Source organism: Clytia hemisphaerica, unplaced genomic scaffold (genome assembly GCF_902728285.1).
Source record: "Clytia hemisphaerica strain Z4C2 unplaced genomic scaffold, Clytia hemisphaerica genome assembly, whole genome shotgun sequence".
NCBI lineage: Eukaryota > Metazoa > Cnidaria > Hydrozoa > Leptothecata > Clytiidae > Clytia > Clytia hemisphaerica.
Window position 1 is genome coordinate 79,354 of NW_027104564.1, and position 21,980 is coordinate 101,333.

The 21,980-nt window shown below is 35.6% G+C and overlaps 1 protein-coding gene across 1 annotated transcript in view; it reads right to left on the reverse strand.

The window, feature by feature from the left end:
• Window positions 1-1,936: 1,936 nt before the first annotated feature.
• Window positions 1,937-21,980, reverse strand: part of LOC136823395 (vacuolar protein sorting-associated protein 41 homolog) — a 94,173-nt gene continuing 74,129 nt past the window's right edge. Inside the window, exons 2-28 of the mRNA XM_067079578.1 lie at window positions 19,328-19,623; window positions 18,912-19,070; window positions 18,564-18,815; window positions 18,279-18,343; window positions 18,029-18,113; window positions 17,790-17,856; window positions 17,342-17,400; window positions 17,207-17,251; window positions 16,877-17,003; window positions 13,508-13,569; window positions 12,996-13,106; window positions 12,646-12,707; window positions 10,907-10,988; window positions 10,680-10,772; window positions 9,902-9,973; window positions 9,694-9,749; window positions 9,233-9,280; window positions 8,921-9,017; window positions 8,649-8,690; window positions 8,245-8,295; window positions 7,947-8,006; window positions 6,340-6,417; window positions 5,699-5,753; window positions 5,525-5,589; window positions 5,299-5,374; window positions 4,255-4,316; window positions 1,937-3,688 (exon numbers count right to left, since the gene is read on the reverse strand). Of these exons, the coding sequence (XP_066935679.1) occupies window positions 3,542-3,688; window positions 4,255-4,316; window positions 5,299-5,374; window positions 5,525-5,589; window positions 5,699-5,753; window positions 6,340-6,417; window positions 7,947-8,006; window positions 8,245-8,295; window positions 8,649-8,690; window positions 8,921-9,017; window positions 9,233-9,280; window positions 9,694-9,749; window positions 9,902-9,973; window positions 10,680-10,772; window positions 10,907-10,988; window positions 12,646-12,707; window positions 12,996-13,106; window positions 13,508-13,569; window positions 16,877-17,003; window positions 17,207-17,251; window positions 17,342-17,400; window positions 17,790-17,856; window positions 18,029-18,113; window positions 18,279-18,343; window positions 18,564-18,815; window positions 18,912-19,070; window positions 19,328-19,612 (2,463 nt within the window). The 5' untranslated portion in view covers window positions 19,613-19,623 and the 3' untranslated portion in view covers window positions 1,937-3,541. The remainder of the gene's footprint in view (window positions 3,689-4,254; window positions 4,317-5,298; window positions 5,375-5,524; window positions 5,590-5,698; window positions 5,754-6,339; window positions 6,418-7,946; window positions 8,007-8,244; window positions 8,296-8,648; window positions 8,691-8,920; window positions 9,018-9,232; window positions 9,281-9,693; window positions 9,750-9,901; window positions 9,974-10,679; window positions 10,773-10,906; window positions 10,989-12,645; window positions 12,708-12,995; window positions 13,107-13,507; window positions 13,570-16,876; window positions 17,004-17,206; window positions 17,252-17,341; window positions 17,401-17,789; window positions 17,857-18,028; window positions 18,114-18,278; window positions 18,344-18,563; window positions 18,816-18,911; window positions 19,071-19,327; window positions 19,624-21,980) is intronic.

Here is a 21,980-nt window from a genome sequence, read left to right on the forward strand (position 1 = left end):
GGTATCAACCAACAAACAATGAAAGAGAAAGCATAAAAATGTCTACAAGTCTTAAGGAGTCAAAACCAGGAAAAAGTAGTATTGAAAAAAAGTTTCATACATGCCACAGTGGTAAGAGACGCCATAAACGCGAATTTAAAAATGAAGGAAAAGCTAACATTGTCGTCTGCTAGTTTTTCAATGACCGGTTGCAATTAAATTTTTGCTTATCGTTAGCTTTGGGGATCCCATGTAAGTGTTGCACAAAAATAGTCAAGTAAACAGAACGAAAATTGGCCGTGTACACGAAGTTTAGCGTCATTTTTCCATTTTGACAGACTTTATGTCAGTATGAAAACAAAAACATTAAAATAAAAAGTCAATCGTTTAAATCATAGTCGGGTAGGGAATTTAAAATAGAAAAAACAAAGCTTTTGAAGGAACAAACCTGGCTTTCAAAGAGAAAGGGAAATCTCGTCAACCTTTTATAAGGAATTCCCCTTATCGCAGCCTTTCTTTACTTATTTTTTTCTCTCGCGCCAGATTTAATTCGAACTGTTTATTTGAAAAATAATTCTAATATAGTTCATTAGCATTTAAGAGTACCTGTCTTTTCTAAGATAGTTTGCAGCCTTCATGTAGACACGTTGATAAAGAAAGAAGACTGTTAGAACTTGGAAAACGTTGAATGGGTAACTTTTAATTTGACAAACTTATGCATGGATGTCAATTTCGCGGATTTCGCGGGATTTTGGTGTCGATCCAATCCAAATCATAAAGTTAAGTCCCAATGACATTTGAAGGGCGCTCTTCCGTCCTCTAAATATTTCTAAACAAAACTCAAAATATGTCAATATCTACTATTTGACTAGTTTTACTTGCATCATAGAAGAGTAAGTACTTCATATTCTACGGAGTTTTTATAATTTCATTCATTTCAATTTCAGCAATAGCCCATATAGTTGCAGCTTCCTCCCCCGCCATTTTACGTTTTGTTTCGATTTGTTTTACCTGGTTTTGAGTCATGTTTATTTCAAAGGTTCGTTCAAATACGTCCAAACATTAAACAAAGAGAAAAATCTCTTCATTATAGCGTTTCAGACCATCACACCGATTACAGAAAGACAATAATAAAGCGGCAAGAGAAAGATAAATAGAGTTAATGATAAGGTGCGCGCCGTCTGGCAAATGGAACCCTCATTTTCTATTCTAACTCTTGTAATAATTCTCATGCTGTGGCAATCACGAAGCGCTAATAATTGATTTCCAGGCAACCAACATCATGAGTTTGGCAGTAAAGCGACCACTCGGGGAAAATATTGCCACCGCCCAATTTATGGCCACCGGCGAAATTACGTCCCCGCGAAATTTTTGTAATTTTTCGTCGATAGGCCCAACCTACATAGGCAAGGTTTTTTCATAACACGCATAAATACATCTAAAGCCGAGTTTTAACTAGCCGTAATTCATCAAGGGCTAGGACACACGGCTTTAATGCAATAAGTTTTTATATTTATATTATATGTTGATTTTTTTTTTTTTTATATTTAACGGATTTGTAAGTTTGGCCTTGGAATACTGGCTTAGGGAAAGGCGCGTTCATATATGACGCAGGAAGTGCGGTGAGCTTCCTGATTGTCCAGAGTGGTCACGGGGTAAAAACTCGGAGTTTTTCGTGAGCGATAGAAGTTTATAATTATTTTATCAGAAAACGAGTAGAGAGGAGTAGGGGAATCATTGAATACAGATCTTTCTTCGATTACTTTAATGGGATGAAATTTTCGCGGGATTAATTTTCGCTGATTTTCCGGATTGGGTGTCAGCCCGCGAAAAATAAGCCCATTGTAATTTGAAAAAGGCCCATCCGCGAAAATGTAGTTTTCCTCCTCCGCGAAAAATTTGAATTTTTGTAGCAATCCCACGAAATTCTATTTTTAATCGTTTTTTAATTTTTTTTCTACAGGAGGGGCACAGCAACCCGCGAAAAAGGGCTTTTTCAAATTTTGAATTGTACCACCCCAACCGCGAAATTAAATCCCCGCGAAAAATCAGGAATCCCTCATTCGCGAAATTAATCCCCGCGAATTTAAAATTCGCGGATTAGCTCAACCGCGAAATTAATCCCCGCAAAATTTATCCCATTAAAGTAATTAATGATGTGATTTTGGGAATACTGTATCGGAAAAGTTTTCAAGACCTGACCCGACCTGATCGTGCTTCTCTTGTTGGTATTTTTGGAAAGAAGTTGAACTGATGAAGAAAAAAATGGAACTATCTTCGTCGTAACGACAAAAAGGAAAAAGTTGCTTGTTTCCTTTCCAGAATGCAAAAAGAAAGTAAGATTTGTGATTGAGCATGACTATCTTAATGTGGCAAGAGATAAGAGAGAGTACTTGTTACAGATCCTATGCTTAGTTCTGTATTTGATTGGATTGCATGACAGGAGATTGTGGGTGTAATTATCTACTGTAATGGATAAATGATAGACAGTTTCTTGGTTTTTGACTGGTTGTGGTGTCTTGTTTTTTATGGAATTTGAGACGTGCTGCAGCGTTTTTACAGACAATGACACCTTTCTTCGGTTTCGAGAACATAAACCTGTCGGTGCTTATTTTCAGTGACACTATACAAATGCAAGACTCAAGAAAATGTTTTTTTGGGGGGGGTTGATTACATAACATTGTGTTTGGTATAACGGTAATGTAGGACCTGCTAGTCTAAGTAATTTTTTTTTATTTATTTTGTTGAAGGTTATTTTAAAGATGAGGCTGTGTAAAAATCATACAAATACTTTTTTTTGTCAATCACAAAAATTAACACGTCAGAACGAATTTGTCTCTTGTATGACTTTTTCCATAAAACACAACATAAGCGTTTTGAAAAAATGAACAATTTTTCCGTCAACTCTCCATCGGCACACTTTACAATAGAATTCCATTTTATTTACTAAAGAGCGAATAAACTGTAAGACGGAGAGTTTGTTTATCTTAATCTTACATAAGAGCCAAGTCAGAAGATAGAAAAAAAGACAAAAGAAAAAATGCTAAATATTTTTGATATTAATGTTCTTTGTGGGTGATTTAGGATGGTTGTTTGATATGAAACTGAATTAAGTCAACGACGAATAGCTTATGCAAATTAGGTGGAGTTAGGTATCCCGCCGCGAAATTTGAATTGTCGTGTTGTCAGTTGGGCTACCGAGGTTACTGATCCCTAAGCTAGTTATTCAGTCCAACTTAACCATCAGATGTATCCAATACTGAAAATCAAACTAGCATTTTAGCTTGCTCAGGCTAAAATACACCAAGTTTAAAGAAAAATGTGTTGCAAGCAGATTTGGTGAATACACCGATCAAGTCCCAAAAACAATTGCCTAAAATGATACGTTGAAATGGGGAGTAAACAGAAATGGTAGCGCGAGTAGCCGACGTGAGGGGTCAATTTTAGAAACAGTGTTGCACCAGGTTTGTATTGGGATTCGTTCTTAGACGAAAACTGAATTTCCCGTTAACTACGGTTAAATAGATAAACTACACCGTTCTATAATTTCTTATAAGTTTATTTATTTAGTCTTGAGTTTTAAGCTGTGATTTATAAAAAGCCTCATCTGAAAAAAAAGAAATATGCAGCGGTACCTGTAAATTGAATCTTGCAAAATCTTGACAAGCGCATCTCTTAGGTTTGGTATTTCCAGGCCTGGCGGAATTCTCTGTGAAAAAAAAAATGCGTTTTAGACTAGAATTGACATTTAAGACAGAGACAGGTGCGCTGGTTTTCATTATACCGGATTTTCTATATTTCTTTCTGATATTTTTTTGTGGTTTTTATAGATCATAATTAAAGAGATGTACGAGAAAATAGGTGAACTCTAAGCCACTACAGGCGAAGTTAAGCCCCGAGGGGCACCCTCCATCGCACGCCAAACTTATTCTTTGCTCTCCCATGATTAATCAATCGATAAACTGTGAAAAATAGCCAAAATCACGCATCAACTAAAAATCTAAGATCACCCCTCCACGTAAAAAAAGGAGACAGGTGCTGCTGGGGTTTCATTATACCGGATGTTTCTCCATTTTTTCTGATATTTATATTACGTGTAAGAAATAGGCGAACTCTAAAACAGGAAAAACTGCTGAGGCCCAAGCAACCCCCCCCCCTCATCACACCGACACGTTCTCCCCACCATCACAAAAATGAATAAAATTTTACATCACCAAAATAGCCGAATTCTTGCACCACACCTTCACGCAAACCCATGGGGGTAAAAGCACTTACCTTGATCAATCTCTTGGGATCAACGTGTGTTCCGATGTTGAAAAGTAGTTCTTTGATGAAAGCTACACCGAGAAGGAAGAGAAAAAAGAATGATCAACTAAGTTCCGTGTACTCCCTTAGTATTCGATAAGTATTTACGCACTGTAAAGAAAAGATCCAGTAAACTTTGACCGAGCTTTTACTGTTCTTTTTTAATTCAGACTTAAGTTCTTGATATGTTTTATTTAGTTCTCTTAAAAAAGGTTTTTAAAGGGCTTCGAAGCAGTATTTCTACGATTTCTGAAATCTAAGGCTTGCATTATTTTTAATTTATTCTTTGTGTTTTGTGCAAGTTTAAGCCTCATTTTCTTAGGAAATTGCTCTTTAAAAAGCGCATGACTCGTAGTGATTTTAAGACAAAATAATTTTCGATGAAAATGGCGGCTTGCAAAAAGAGCAGCTTTGTCTGGCTTATCGAGGCAGTAAATATAAATGAGGAGGTCTTGCCTGGCTTATCGAGGCAGTAAATGTAAATGATGAGATCTCACCTGAATTATCTTAGCCCGGGGTCCACTTAAAGCTTTTTGATAGACTGGATGGCGCGATTAAGTGGCCCGGTAGTATATGGTAATATGCTTTTGCTTAGGCGGACTGTAAAACAGTCCAGGTGGACTGTAAAACAGTCCACCAGAGTTTTGTTGTTTTTGGAAGGTAATTAAAAATAAGGGATTGCAAATCTGTTATTGATGTTTGTTTCTCATTTTTTATTACACCTTTCAACTCCAAGTAGTTTTTTTGTTATTTGGATTTTAAACATTCTTTTTCAAAATGGCGACCTCGCCAAACGCTTCTAGTCTACTTCACTGAACTCAGCGTCATCAAAAATTATCAAAAAGCAAAGTTCAGCAAGAAGTAGACTCTAGTCTAGCCTTATCTAGGCAGAGAGTGATGAGATCTTACCTGGTTTATCGAGACAGTGAGTGACGAGGTCTTACTTGGCTTATTCGGGCAGTGAGTGATGAGTACTTACCTGGCTTATCGAGGTAGTGGGTGATGAGATCTTACCAGGTTTATCGAGGCAGTGAGTGATGAGGTCATCCCACAATTCTTCATCGTGTTCTTCTTTCGCAAAATCAATAGCCTGAAATAAGAAAATGTTCTGAATAATAAAAAACTGTCACAAGTCTTATAAGAATTCTAAATCTCATAATAAACAAGGTACCAGAAAACAGTCCAACTGCAGTTTAGAGCACAAAATGGAAAGGAATTAGAAATGCCCAAAAAAACTTACAGCATTTATATCTCGCAACTTTTCAATGATCAACATCAAAGCTTTTTTGCTATTCCCCATACGACCTGAAAGAGAAAAATAATATTTCAAAACACCCTATTTTGTGAAGATGCTACACGAGACCTTATATTACATACAATCTGAATCTACTTCAAAATGTTGGATCTTGCTTACCTAGCAAAAATACCATTTCTTCCACGTAGTCACGCTCCTCGCATATCTCGAACGCCTAGCGAAAATAAAAAACATTGAAACGTTTTTAAATAGTTACCTTGGGAGATTTACAAATAATGTGTAGGAAATAACTTCAGTCCAATTCAAAAAACCTACACAGGTTGCTATGTGAAATGAACGGTAAGGCAAGATTTAGTGACAAATACAAAAAAATTCGTTTAAACTACAATCATGCACAAAAATGTTTAAGAGAAAAAAAACAAGGAATCATATCAAAAATGCAGTAAATTGTGCACTGCCGTTTCATCGTTCCTTGATGCAAAATATCATAATTTTTATCCATGATTGTAATACAAAAATCTTATACTGATCGATATGGAAACTCGCTTTGCATAAGCTATTTCACAGTCGCAAAGCGTAATGGGTAACCAGGTCCACTGCGCGCTAATGACTACTTACTATTGGTAAAAAGTTTTGAAAATGTTTGAAGATTATTGCGTCTAACCAACAGAAAGCCGTTTATAGAGGCGCAACCAGTACTGATTACGCATAATCCATTTCGAATGTAAAATGGCCTATTATAAAGCAACAAACGCAGAGTTTAAAAAATCTTAAAGTTGTAAGAGAAAACATGTAATTACCTTTTCGAGTTGATAGTAATGACTATGCTTGAGGAAGGGTAATAACCTCGCTCGTTCAAACTCTGCATACAGGTCAACCTGTAAGAATATGATAATAATCAAGCATAATGTTTTCAGGAAAATTGATTAAACGGGATCTTAAAATGCAGTGAGGTCTAGGGCTGGTCAAAATTAACAGGGACATAAATAACATCAGGTAATGGAAAATCAATCAAATTTTCTATTTTTAACCATGAATAAACCAGCTGCGCTGGAAGCTCCGGCTTAAGAGATTAAAAGATGTGAAAGATGAGTTTGTTGAGTTAGTTGTGTTAGAACGTTGCCCACAAACTACTAATCAGAACAGATCAGAAAGCAAAGTAATAATTCTATTGCAGAGCGACTATGAGAAATAATCTTAACGAATATAAATAAACCAGCTGAAAGTTTAGCTCTTCTAAGTGGAAAAAAACCTGTTTCGGGTTTGAAAAATCTTCAAAAGGAACGGTCGCCCCAGCCAATGAAATTACGACAAAGTCCAAAAAATATCATTTTCAGTTATAACACTGTGAAAATTTCTCTGATCTTGTTAAAATTTACACAGGAATTGTGTTTTAGTATCCTTTACTGAATTCTTATAGTGATATGTTTGTAAAAAATCTGTGTCGGGTTTGAAAAATCAAAAGGAACGGTCGCCAGCCGCGATGAAATTACGACAAAGTCCAAAACGATCATTTTCAGCCATAACACTGTGAAAACTTCTCCAATCTTGTTCAAATTTACACAGGAATTGTGTTTTAGTATAATTTATTGAATTCTCATAGTGATATGTTTGTAAAAAATCTGTGTCGGGTTTGAAAAATCAAAAGGAACCGTCGCCAGTCAACAATGATGAATACAAAACAGGATCATTTTCAGCCATACACATAACACCATAAAAATTACTCAGAACGTTTTCAAATTTGCACTGTAATGTTGTAATTTTAGTATTCTCTTTTGAATTCCAATGGCTGTGTGTTTGAAAGTTTCATTTCCAAGTTACTACAGAGTTTTATGGTTTTGTGCGTCTAAGAGAAGTTAGCCATATGCAAGATTTAAAAGCACTCGATCAGCTGACAATTCATGGCCAAAATTTCCATGGCCAAAAAGTCTTTCCACATTGTAAGAGAACCAGTATGCATCAAACTTCTCATAAATCATGTCCAAAACATCATGAATAATGATGAAAAATGATCAATTTTTCACTGAGATTTGCCCATTCGCTACACAGTCAGCTAGCCCACTTTCGGCAGCCATCTTTTTCTAAATACTTTCCGCGAATCAAATCACAATATTATCGAAATCCAGATAATCCGTTTTTATTAAATCGGAATAAATCATCGGATTAGATAAACAAACAAAAGATGTCTTGACCGTCGTCGGACGAGAGAGAATTTAAGGCTCCTAGGCCGGAGCAATTACGAGCTGATGCAAGTAAAAAAGCTCCGAAATTTTCGAAATCACTTTTCCAAAAAGATAGGTGTTAAATGCTTGCTTTTTGACTTAGTAGACCCAAATTAGAAGATTCAACTAAAATAGCTTTCAAATCTCGCAGTGAAAACCGATAAAAAAAGAACATTAAGCCTTACCTGCAAATCGTGGAAGTTTTGTCCGAGCTGCTTGTCTTTCAAAAATAACGTGTGTAAATACTGGAAAAAGATTAATAAAGTCGTCAAGTGTTTCAAACGGTAACAAAGAAAGTAAAATATTGTCACATACCCATAGGAAGTATTTATAACCCGAGGGCCAGCCATGGTTTACCCCAGGGCGTTTTTGAAAGAATTATTCGGGGAAAAATGCCCCACACTCGCATTTTTAAAAGATTTGGCCGGTGGTGATTCCAGTGACTTAATTATAATGTTATTGTGTTATTGTTTTGTACTGTACCTGGTGCAGGAGTTTCTTTTGATTTTTCAATTGTTTGACAACGTTTTCCACCTGGTGTAAGGTAAATAGAGAAATATCAAGATTTTGAACGAATTTGAATACAACGAACTTAACTTAGGGGAATACTTACTTCCCGTCATGAGATAAACAAGACTGAAGTCAAAATGATACGAGTTAACTACAGTCAGCCCTCTCTAAATCGAACCTCTATTATTCGAATCTTTCTGTAATTCGAACTAATACATTGGTCCCTTCACCTGTAGTATCGTACAAAATACTTTCCGTAATCCGAACCTTTCTATAATTCGAAGAAAATGTTTGGTCCCTTGAAATCGAATTAGAGAGAGTCAACTGTACTCCACAATCTAAAAAAAGTGCGAAAAAAAAGAGAGAAATACCCATACCGAAAGTTGGTCTGTGTTTTCCGTGAAAAGGTCTGTGGCTTTCTAAAACAAGAGTAGAATCAACAGTTATGAAGGCCACGCAAAGCGTAAAAGAACAAACACAACAAAATTTTATCTTGAGGGATACCGAGGAGTACGCAATGGGCTGTACCAGAATGTATTTCACGTAAAAGATGAATGAATTTTCCTTCCTTATCGGGTCTGTTTACAAACGAGCAATGGAATATATCAACCCACTTAATCAACGTTATCAGATGGGAGGTCTAACATACCTCTACGTCAATCTCCATCAGTTTGATGCATTTATTTTGAACGAATTCGATCAATTTGTGACGATGTATCATATCAAAAACGTCTGGATGGTTGAGCCTACAAAAAGGAGAGTGCAAGTACAAATGGAAGGCCTGTTGGAAACAACATCAATAAGAATGTGGTTCCCACGTGAAAAAATTAGAAAGGTATCTAAAAATATTGATTATTGTTTATATTGAGGAGCTTCACACTCCAAGTAGTATAGATTTTTTTCACACTTTATCTTATATGAGTCAATCGAAACGCAATGGAACAATGCAATAAAGTCTTACCCGAGATAAATTTGCAAGGCGTCAGAGTATTTCTTTTCGTGTTCATACCTATAACCAAAGATATTTTCATTCAAATTATCCTATATTTCAAATGTGCGTACACACATAAACATAAACTAAGAGAAAATGCCGACCTCGACTTAGTTACGATGTCAAAAAACAGGGCGGAATGGGTAACGGCGCTCCTGGGCTAGATCTAGCGGTAAATTACCGATATCATATGATGTCAGTGGCATCAAGAGGATCAAAACTACATTTTTATAGAGAAATTTGAATTAGGGCACATAAATTTTGTTATCTCCAAGCCTATGACTGTCTTTAATGTAGACTAAGTTTTTTATCCATCCAATTGAATGCGATAATTGAATAAGGGAACATACAGCTTTGAGAACTTCAGCATACACGAGCCTGACCAAGGGACAGACACTTGCTTATAAAAAAAAACATGTAAGGGAACTTACAGCGTTGCAAGTGTTCTTGATAATGTGGTGTCGTTCGGCTCTTCGCGTAACTTCGCCTGAAAAAGTTCATTTGAATTTCAAGTACAACGAAAACAACAGGTCTATCACACTATCTATACTTGAAGAAAGGAAAAACACAAATTGATCTTGCCTCGTGATTCAACCAGAGCAAGTGTGCATTTTCATAATAATAAGCTCTCGCACTTACATTAAGGGAGTGGATGATGGTTTTACTTCGATACAAATCTGTTGGCCAGTCTCGAATCAAATTGTGGAAACCCTGAAGACAGAGAACGTCAAGATGATTAAGAAACACTAGAGAAACATTAACTTTGTGGCTGTAGAAGTACTCATTGATCCTTAAAGGGATAGCCAGCTATTTATCATTTACAGAACGTATGATCCTGAGAACTTGCCTAGGAAAGTATTCTCAGCCCCTTTTCTGTGACCTTGAACGTCGAAAATTATTAGCATCAACTACCCGATTTTTGAGCAGTATACACTCCCTTCTCTATCAAAATTCAATCTACTTTAGCTTTTCTACTTTAACCGTTGTTCCAACGCCCCTGTACAAATTGGTAGGTAGAAAAAGAATACACTCCCTTCTCTATCAAAATTCAATCTACTTAAGCTTTTCTACCTTAAACGTTGTTCCAACGCCCCTGTACAAATTGGTAGGTAGAAAAAGAATACACTCCCTTCTCTTTCAAAATTCAATCTACTTAAGCTTTTCTACTTTAACCGTTGTTACAAAGCCCTTGTACAAATTGGTGGGCAGAAAAAGAATACACTCCCTTCTCTATCAAAAATCAATCTACTTAAGCTTTTTCTACTTTAACCGTTGTTCCGAAGCCCTTGTACAAATTGGTAGGTAGAAAAAGAATATACTCCCTTCTCTATCAAAAATCAATCTACTTTAGCTTTTCTACCTTAACCGGTTGTTCCAACGCCCCTGTACTAATTGGTGGGCAGAAAAAAATTCAAACCTTGTGATCTGTAAGAAGGTATTCATTCAAAACCATTTCGTAAATGGCACTGTCCAATGTTGGGTTACGGTAGGGAATGTTTGGAGTGATGGCCTGGAAAAAGAATGTATTTAAGAGTGTTTCAAAATTAGTGGCAAAAAGTAACATTGCGAAATAGCGAAAACTTCTTCTTTCAAAGACCTTCTTTCCTCGATTAAAATCAAAAAAAAAAAAAATCCAAAGAATACCTTCAATTGATTATGTTTGGCAAATGTGTAAACATATTCTTCCCAAAGCTTTTTACTGACACCCAAAACTTGATCACACAACCTAGTAATAACAAACAACGTTCTACAAGAAACGAACTATATTCTTGTTTTCTATTTTTAGCTGAATGACGTAACCAATGGGTTTTACTGTAGTAAATTGTTAAAGTAAATTCAAGGTCGGATCGTTATAATAAAGGTAAATTGGATTACAAAAAGTTGTCTCTCAAAGCGATTTTAAGTACCTAAAAAATCAGATCGGTCTTTAGACCCTTTTTCAACAAGTGAGTACCAAGCTTTAAGGGCCGTTAAACTTTAACAAAAGTTCGCTAAGAGTCCAGTTAATTTAGCAACCATTCCGATTCGTCCGTTGCTAGACCAGACTTGAACGACTAATCAAAATCGTATATGATCGTCCTGGTAATTCCTCATTCTCTGAAAAACTCGAGTCTGTTCAATATGATGCTTGTCTTGCAATAACCGGATGCTTCAGAGGAACATCCAGAGAAAAAATCTACCTTTAGCTCGGATTTGAAAGCCTGGCAAACAGGCGGTTAACTAAAAGACTCTATTTTTTTATAAAATAATAAAAGGCTTTGCTCCTGCTTATCTTACGAATATTCTTCCTCCCCAGAGAGGAGAGGAAGAACGCAATGCAGGGCGAAGGATAAAACCACCACTCGAGGCACCTTTCTGTAGAACCGAGCGCTATCGTGCCTCTTTCTTTCCTTTTTGCATAAATGAATGGAATAACCTCGGAGATCATATACGGGATCTTCCAACTATTAAGTCTTTTAAGCAAGTAATTTCTCCAATTCCTCAGACCCAGTGCTAACTCAGTTTTCAAAGCTAGTGACAACGAGGGCGTGGTTTTCCTTAACCGATTAAGGGTTGGTTTCAGTCATCTTCGTGAGCATAAGTTCAGGCACAATTTTGCTGACACAGTCGACCCTTTTTGCAACTGTCGACAAAATTCAGTCGAAACAACACAACATTTTTTGATGCATTGCTCTGATTACTCTAGCGACAGACTTGTTATGTTTGACAGCCTTCTTCAACTTGACATAACTTTGTTTCCATTTAATCCCAGAACATTGTGTAGAATACTTCTTTATGGTGACCCCGAATTTAGCGTTGTCCAAACTCATGATATATTGAGCATAACGATAAAATTCATCTGTGATACTGGACGTTTTGGGGGACCGTTATTCTAGTCTAGTCTTATGCTCCAAGTGCTCTCCTAGGTCTTTTTGTTTTTTTCTTTCTGTTATCAATTATTTTCTGTAGTTAGTTTTTTGTTTTTTTTTTAATATATATATATTCATTTCTTAGTCATTATTGCTCATTTTGTAAGCTTATTTGGGGTTCCTTCCTCCTGGCGGTATGATCTGGTGGTCCCTTTGCGGAAGGATAGGAACCTTGAGTACTATTTGTTTGTGTTACTATACTATAGATAAAAAAAATCAAAAAAAAAATCAAAATCCTGTTATAACAATTTGTTTGATGTAATCGTTACTAACAAACACTGACGAGCGGCCAGGAGCGTCTAAGACCGTTTGAAATCACATTTTCTAAAAGTAAAAGATCTGCAAGCCGACCTGAAACAAAACTTTGACCGCTACTTAGACCGCTCGTACCAAAACCGGTCTAATTTTCAGGTACTTTAAATCGCTTGGGGAGTCACGGTGAATTAAAAATTTTCAGATCAAAGGAGAACATACTGTGCTGCTTCAGTGAATCTCTTGCGTTTGACCAGGTTATCCAAGTACGTTCGTCCAACACCCTTCAAAAATAAGTAAGAAGCGACGATTTGAGAAATAGACTAATTGAAGTATCCATTAAAAATTTCTAAAAGTTCTCTAATGGTAATGATGAATAATATATGTTCCAACCGAACAACGAAAAAATAACCCCCCAAAAAAAATTCCTAACTTGAGAAAAGATTTCTGACTTTTCATGGTTTTTGGAACCTTAAAAAGAGACTTTTTACCCTGAGAGAGGCTTGGGAAGGCAAAAATGCTAACCCATAAGGCTCGCACATACCAAGCCCCTAAGTACCCTCATGACTCACCAGCAGGGTGAATTTCTTAAGTTCACTTTGTTTTGCTTCAGCCTGTTTCATCGCTTTCTCAAATTCTTCTCTCTCAAGGAGAAATGCAATATGGTCATCGACGTCTCGTGGCTGCAATGATACAACGAAGTAAATATTAAGTCTTATTAAATATTAAATGTCCACACAAATTAAGTCATCAATTTTAAGTTAATTTTGTAGGGTAAAACCAGGAAAGTTTGTTTGTCGATGTCGTCCAAAAACGTTAACAGTTTTTCTTACAAAAATAACCAGCTTACAAGTAGTGTTTAAAGGCATTGAAATTAACACGTGACAAATACCCAACCATTAAAACCATTTTAAACATTAACTAGAGTGGTTGGTAATCAACACTAATCACACTTTGAAGATTGTTAAATGCTACAGGAAGCTTTTCTGAAAATAGCCCAATACACGAGAGTTTTTGAAAATATGTCAAAGCGGTTTTTATTAGACGAATAAACCGATTTCCCGAATCGCCAGCTCATACATACCCTTGCAATGATGATATCTTTGGGGCTGACAATGTAAAATAGTTGCTCTTCAGACACGTGTTCTAAAGGAAGAAATATTGATCAAGAAATTACGGAAGCCGAGAAGGGACATCCAAACTTTCTTTTTTGTCGACTTTTTTTCTTTTTTGTCGACTTTTTTTCTTTTTTGGCCGACTTTTTTTCTTTTTTTGACAACTTTTTTTCTTTTTTTGACAACTTTTTTTCTTTTTTGTCGACTTTTTTTCTTTTTTTGCCGACTTTTTTTCTTTTTTTGATTTGAAGACTTTTTCTTTTTTTTGTCAACTTTTTTTCTTTTTTTGAAAACTTTTTTTCTTTTTTTGCGGACTTTTTTTCTTTTTTTGAAATTTTTTTCTTCTTTTTTTTGCGGACTTTTTTTTTCTTCTTTTTTTTCAAAAAACCCCCGGGTTTAAAAATGGTATGGTTTGTTATGTTTTAGTGTCTAGATCTCGAGATAATTCATATCATATTCATATCTAACCTTTCTCAGGCAAGAAAAAGTGAAACCTTAAAAAATGCGCCGTATTTTTGACGACAGATTGAATCTAGCAATTCCTTTGTTTACGATTGATATTTTTTTCGAAATTTAGCGGTAAATTTTAGATTCAATCCGTCATTTGTGTAAAAACCAGGCGAGCCGCTCAAGACCGCGCAACTTTGGTAGGATTTGTTGGCTTCAAATCCTACCAAGGAGATTTGATTCTAGCCCTTCGGGCTTATACTTCATTGATCTAAGGTGTATATATACTGAAAAACTGCTGACTCAAATGAAAATATCGATAATTTTCAATACTTAAACCAAAATATCTGTCGAGATCTAGACATCAAAAGTTAACAAACAATACCAATTATGTATACTAATAAATTAGAGCTATCCAGCCGCCAGCTGTGAGAAAGATTTTTCCTAAAAAAATGCTCCCAGCAAAATGCTGACGTCATCGGAAAACGCCAAAAACGTCAATTTTCGCCTTCAAAATGCCATTTCTCGGCACCAGATGGTGGAAACTTAACAAATAAGCCCATTTTCTTTATCTAATTTTCACACTGAATCCGTTGGTAGCCTCAGATATTTCCAGACCTCGAAAAAAACGTTAGTTAAGGGGGGACACTTGATATGTTCTATTGAATAACTAAAAATCGATTCACTCGAAAACTGCAGGAGATTCGAAGGGCAATTTTTTCTTGTCAATTCTTTTTTGTCAATTCTACGCTTTATTAGGAGCATAATATCAAAAATTTGCCCTCGTCAACTAAAAGAAAGCAGTCTCGAAAAGAAAAGTTAAATTAAAAAAAACCTTTTTTTGAAAAAAAGAAAAAAAGTTCGCAAAAAAAGAAAAAAAGTTTTCAAAAATAAGAAAAAAAGTCCGCAAAAAAAGAAAAAAAGTTTCCAAAAAAGGAAAAAAAGTTGACAAAAAAGAAAACAAGCAACATGCTGAATGGACCTACCTGATGATGAAACTTAAATAGCAATAAGGAGAAAAACAATCATTAAGAAAATATAGCGCTTAGCGAAAATGCACTAAATGTCATCATTGATTGTTGATGGGGGGGGGAGGGGTTTAGGGAAAAAAGAAATAGAAAGTTCCGGTTGCAGAATTGCAAAAGTTTTATTGACAATTGAATCATGCTTGATGGTGGCATTGTTATCAATAATTTTTTAAGTGAAAAAACAAAGAAATGTATGGAAAAAGCCCAATTCAAATCTGCAAAAACGGCGATTTCCGGCATATTTCCGGCATTTTCGGCCGGAAAAATCTTTTTCTCAAAATCGGACTCGACAATGATTTGGGCATTGTTAATATGCATCTTTGAGCAAAAAAATCAGCAAAAACTAATGATAAAATCCTCGAGAAAATACCAAAAAAAACAGTTTTTCCGGCATATTTCCGGCATTTCGGCCGCAAAATTTTTTTTCCAAAATCGGGCTCCGTCACATTTTAGGTATTATCATTTTGCATCAGTGTGCAAATTTCATAAAAAATATAAAGTACAGCTCGAGAAAATCAAGAAATATACCGTTTTTGTTTTCCGGCGAAAATGGGCTGCACCGGCGATTTTTAGAAAGTTCCGGCTTCAAAAACTCAGTTCTATTGACGATGAACCATGCTTCATGGTGGGGCATTGCTATAATAATGTTTTTGTGTGAAAAAACAACGAAATATAAGGAAAAAGTCCGATGAAAATCTGCAAAAATGGCGATTTCCGGCATATTTCCGGCATTTTCGACCGGAAAAAATTTTTCTCAAAAATCGGACTCGGCCCAAGTTTTGGGCATTGCTAATACGCATCTTTGTGCAAAAAATCAGAAAAAACTAATGATGAAATCTTGAGAAAATGCCAAAAAACCGGTTTTTCCGGGATATTTCCGGCATTTTCGGCCGGAAATAAATTTTTTTCGAAAATCGGGCTCCGTCACATTTTGGGCATTACCATTTTGCATCATGGTGCCAAAAATCAAAAAAAACTAATGAGCCAATCCTGAGAAAAGCTGGTAACAGACGGACGGACGAACAGACGAACGGACGGACATCGGTTAATTTATAGGACCTCTACCCCACCGGGGTAGGTCCAAAAAGTCAGCAAAAAACGAAAAAAAGTCGGCAAAAAAAGAAAAAAAGTCGACAAAAAAAGAAAGTTTGGATGTCCCCTCTCGGCTTCCGTAAGAAATAGCGTCCATAATCGCTTCTTATGGATGGTTGTGGTTGTTTTGAGAAGCAGCGAATTTAGTTTCTCGGATCTTGACTTATTTTCATGACAGCTTTTGGATGTCATAAATATTTTTCTCTCGTGTAATTTATTACATCTCTCGCCCATTCACTTTGTACCTTGTGAGTAAAAACCCTTTAAACCCCTAATTTTGCCTGAGTCCATAACTTGAGGTTGTCATCTTTGTTTTGATTTTTATCTCTCATCGTTGATTCCCCGACTTTTTTCGCCGCCTGGGCGATTCCCCGGCACCCGCCTTCTCGTTAACCTCGATTTTCGACTCTTCTCACAGGAGGTTTTTTTTTTACTTACGGGCTGTCGTGTGCTGACTAGGTTTTCTCTATGAAAAGCTCTATCACGCGGATAGGCCCCGATGCAGATTACCTAGGGCTTTTCCAGAGAAGGTTAAATCAGTCGGACTAGGCTCAGGGAAGGTAGTTTGTTTTTTTAATTTTAAGCAGAAAGACAAAACGAAATTTTTATATTTTAAATATTATAGTTAAACGCTCCCTTCTCATATTTTTTATAGTGCGCATATATACCAGGTAGTTGGTGATAAAAGAGAACCAAAAAATGTCTCAAGGTAAGAAGCTCATCATGAACTTATGATTTAAAATGTTCAGTGCATTATCAATACAAACTAACCTAAATGGTAATTGATACATAGATATTCTTCAAACCCACGAACAGATAAGGCGTCAGTTGAAGTTTCATTGTAAGAATCAATCCCATTGGGTTGCAGAACTATCAGGTGAGGTCGTTGTGCTGATCCCTGAGAGGTGTGAAGAGATCATTTTAATACAGAAGTCAAATCATAACCTTTAAGATAAAACGTTCCAAAAAGTTCTGAATCAGAAGAGTTCATTCATATGCAGTGATTTTTAAGCCTAAAATTATCTGAAACAAAGACAAAGAATTCAGTTAAGGTTAAGTTGGAACATTTTGGAATTAAAAAATATCAAGAGAACACTTTACCTTTTTTGTTCCTTCCTCGACCGGTGGAAAGTATGCCAAAACTGCCTGTGAGAAAAATAAAACATTACCATTAAACTTATTTGACAGTTTTCTAAGGTAAATTTAAGGTAATAACAAAACTTAATGCCAGCTTACCAATTCGTCAACAAAAGGGCAAATTCCAGCCGCAAAGAAATCTGTCTCAAACATATGAACTAAGAATGAAAGAAAATAATTTAATGAAAGGTTTTAGATACCACAGTAATCAAGTAAAAACTGAAATAAAGAGTTTCTATAAGGAATTTTTCTAAGCACTTTCAGTTGGGGCCGTTTTTGTAAATTTAGATTGAGTTTCTAATATGCCTTAAAGGGCATCTGCTCAGCGAAGCCGTGATGAAGCTGGGGTTCCAAAATCAAATCCCTGATTGGGGTTCAAAAAACTTTGAATATGTATTGAGTATATAGTATTTAGTATTATTATTCTGCTAGAAAGTGTATTTTTTATTTTGGATTAAGTTTCAGAAACTCAATCATAGATTGAGTATTTTGGCTGGTATACAGACATAAACAAGTGTTTAGAAAAATCCCTGTCTGTTCATCTTACCAATTTCAACATAGTGTGTTGGAAGCCCTCTAACATCATTTGCTTGTCTCTGCTTGACCACGCAAACCTAGAAGAAGGGTTTGAAAATTAATTGAGACATGATGAAAATAGTAAATTAGTATAACGAATTATTTCCATAAAACGCATATAGATATTTTATGACAATTTGTTATTATATCTGAGTATCCAGGATAATGTGTACATAATCTTATTCAAATTTAACTTTTCAGAAATCTTACTTTGATAACATCAGCCCACGCAATGAGAATAGTTCTATCATCTTTCCAACAAATATTACAGTTGTACAAGTCTTGGTGGTATTTGCTGGAAATCAGGGAATAAGAATTAATTTCTTCAGGCATATATCCCATGTGGATAAAAAACATAAACACAGCATTTTAAAGAGAATTTAATTCAGGATGATTTAAACTTTCTGAAGAAGGTTACAGGAATAACATCAGGCCATTAAGATGGTGACAAAATACATACCCATTATTTTCATTTTCAATGTGAGAGATTCTGTTCTTTGTATTTGTGTCATACACTTCAACACCCTGGGAAATATTGAAAGCACAGATTACTCATAATGGAAGTGGGTTTACCACCTGAATCCCAAAGTAGACGATTTTATTCCAAACTCGTTAGGGGCTTAATACACTCCTAAAACAATAGGTTCAATAAAAACTCCATCAAGAACTGATACTCACTCTCGATAATCTTTGCTGACAGAGCTGACCTAATTACTGGACAGTTTCAAAGTCAAATGTAGCCTACCTGAGCATGAGCCCATGCGATGAAATTAGCTTTCCATTGAACAGAATGTACATAGCCAACACCTGCATGAAGTACTGTTTGCTTGGTTTTCAACCATCCTTTCTCAAACAGCTTCAACTTTTCACCAACACCAATCACATATTGTTTATTACCTCGGTGTCCATATTCTGGATGAAGACCAACCGCTTTTACGGGGCAATCAAAAGTTTGCTGGACATTATTCTCGGCAGTGTAAAGGCCATTAATTACAACCTAGAAACAAAATGATTAAAGTTAAATAAAAAAGTTTCATTTTACTTGTATTACTACAAACAATTTCAAAAAAGTTTTATACTGTAAATTCTTTACCCGTCCATCACCAGAACAACTTGCAACATATTCCCCATTTCTTTCAATGGAGATTTGATGAACGATTGTGGTGTGTGATGGAAATTTCTTGTTACGGATGTGATTTCCTTGGTGGTCCAGAATGTGCACCACTCCATCGTGTGTACCAAGCGCCAAGAACTAAATAAGTTTGGAAGAAAAGAAAGTAATCAAGAGATTGGCATTCTCTCACTGAATCTGTTCCAAATCCTACAATAAGATTAATTCTGAAGATGAATAGACCGTATACAGTCTACAGTTCCATCCAGATATTGACAAAATATGTTTTCAGATAAAAAGATCATTTTGTTCTGGCAATGATTAACTGTTTATTAAAAACCAATTACCAAAAACTAAAAATGTAGCACTTATCAATAATAAGTTATCATTTGACCTACTTTAGGATGAACAGTCATACAACTTGCAGCATCTTCAGCTAATATTTCTTGAAATGAATTTCCAATCCGTTCATATTTGAGTTTCGGTTCTTCATCTTCATCTTCTTCCTCCTCATATTCCTCATCTTCATCAATATTTTCATCTTCATCAATATTTTCATCTCCATCAATATTTTCATCTCCATCAATATTTTCATCTTTGCTTTCTTCAGTTGGTACAATCACCGGTTCTTCAGCAGTTTTTTCATTGTGTTCTACCAAATCATCTCTCGGTTCAGCCGACATATTTCACTTTTCTAGAAAAAGAAATTACATTCAAATGATTTTAGAGAATACTATGACAAACTATGGCAGTTATGTAGCAAAGAAATCGAAATAAAATAGTAGAGATTCTTATTTTGTCTTTGCTGTCGTTTTAATTCATCCTACGTCGTTCTATCAACAATATTCTAAAGGATAACATGTGATAAAGTAAAAACAAGCAACATGCTGAATGGACCTACCTAATGATTAACATCAGATGAAAATAAGAAAAAAGTGACAATAATTGTGCAAAAATTCAGAATGGAAAAATAAAGCTTGTGTGTTGAATAATGTAAAATGGTAAAAAGGAATTTCCCCAAATACGAAAATCACTTAAATTTGCCCAAAAAAATTTTCCTTTAAAATCTGGCTACGTCACATTTTGGGCATTGCCATCTTGCATAATTGTGCAAAAAATCAGAAAAAAATTATGAGTCAACATTGAGAAAAGCTATATTTTCTTATTTGGTTAAAGGGAATTTCCCCAAAATACGAAAATCTGTCTTTTAAGGCGAATAAGAATTTTCCAGGAAAAACCACTTCAGTCATTCTTTAGAGAATCTTGCCCTCCATCTTTGTACAAAAAATCAGAAAAAAGTAAAGACAGGATTTTACACAAAGTCCAAAAAACTCTATTTTTAGGCAGTTTTTGGCCCAAATTTGCCCAAATATATATTTTTTCGAAAATCGGGCTCCGTTTCATTTTAGGCATTGCCATTTTGCATCATTGTGCAAAAAATCAGAAAAAAATAATGAGTCAACTTTGAGAAAAGCTATATTTTCTTATTTGGTTAAAGGGAATTTCCCCCAAAATACGAAAATCCGTTTTTTAAGGCGAATAAGAATTTTCCGGGAAAAACCACTTCAGCCATTCTTTAGAGAGTCTTGCCCTCCATCTTTGTACAAAAAATCAGAAAAAAAGTAATGACAGGATTTTGCACAAAGTCAAAAAAACTTTTTTTGGCCCAAATTTGCCCAAATAAATTTTTTCTCAAAAATCGGGCTCCGTCATCTTCTGGGCATTGCCATTTTGCATCATTGTACAAAAAATCAGAAAAAACTAATGAGCCAATCTTGAGAAAAGCTGGTAACAGACGGACGGACGAACAGACGAACGAACGGACATGGGTTAATTTATAGAACCTCCACCGGGGTACCCGGAGGTAGGTCCAAAAAGTCACAGAGCTGGTGGAACCTTTCCTGTACATAACAGAGAAGCATTAGTTAGAGTTTCTTTCTATAATTTTTTTTTACACTTTATTTGAAGCAAGATCGTTAAAAGTAAGTATTTCTACATACTGTATAGCCCCAAGTACATTTTGACTGAAAATAGTGTTGAAGATTTTTATCTACCTTAATGCCCTTAGGGTGCGTACCATTTAGCAAAAAAAAAACCAAAAAAGTGAAACAGAGGGTTTAGCGAACACATTGATTCATTTAAAAGTTTACCTAAACAGACGATCAAAGCCAACAGTCTTTTTTCTGTGTTTTCTTCGTTCGCTAAACTGAGGGTTTAGCAAACAAACTGCACCATTTGATTTTTTGTTTTGCTAAACCATTATTCTAACCAAGCACTACACCTTGTTTACGCTGGTTCACTAAGTGCACGCATGCATAAGCCCTAACCTTTAAAGTTTTCTTCCGCTGGGCTACCATTTTGAAATTTGTTGCTGTGACTTCAGGCAAGCTCCTAGAAATCGAATTAGCAATGTAACAGCTTCTTTGCTTAGGTAAACAAACCCAAACCATTTGCAGTCTAGTGAAGCAGTTTCAGTTTTTTGGTTTTGAACATTAAAAGGTATACAGCCTTAATTTTTGTGCGCCTTTTATTTTTGAGCCCTTTAATTTACGCGCACCCCTTAAAAACGACTTTTCGCGCACCCCTATTATTATCAATTTTCGCGAAGCACTAAACTTGTTTCTCTTTACATATTTTACATATTTTTTTCTGGCCGTTTTCTAGTCAAATCCTCATAAAAAAGTCTCCAAAAGGTGGACACTCTAATTAGCGTACACTAATCTGTTTCCCCAATGGTGTCCGCTAATTAGAGGCTCCACTGTACTATGAATAACATATTTTTATCAAAAATCATGATTAATTGCGAGACACAAGTTATATTGCTTCTTTAGTCTGTGAAAAATTAACTATAAAAAACCTATTTTCTTCTTTCTATAACATTTTGGTGAGGGGCGGGAGCAAAGAGAAGAGGCAATCCTTAGAAAAGCCATAAGTGACTAAAAATTATTTATTTGCTAATTCGGGCACCTTTTAATTTTTGTGCGGCCTAGTGAGCGAAAATAGGCCTTTTTGAGCACTCTTTATTTTCCAGGCAGTGGTAGTGCGCGAAAA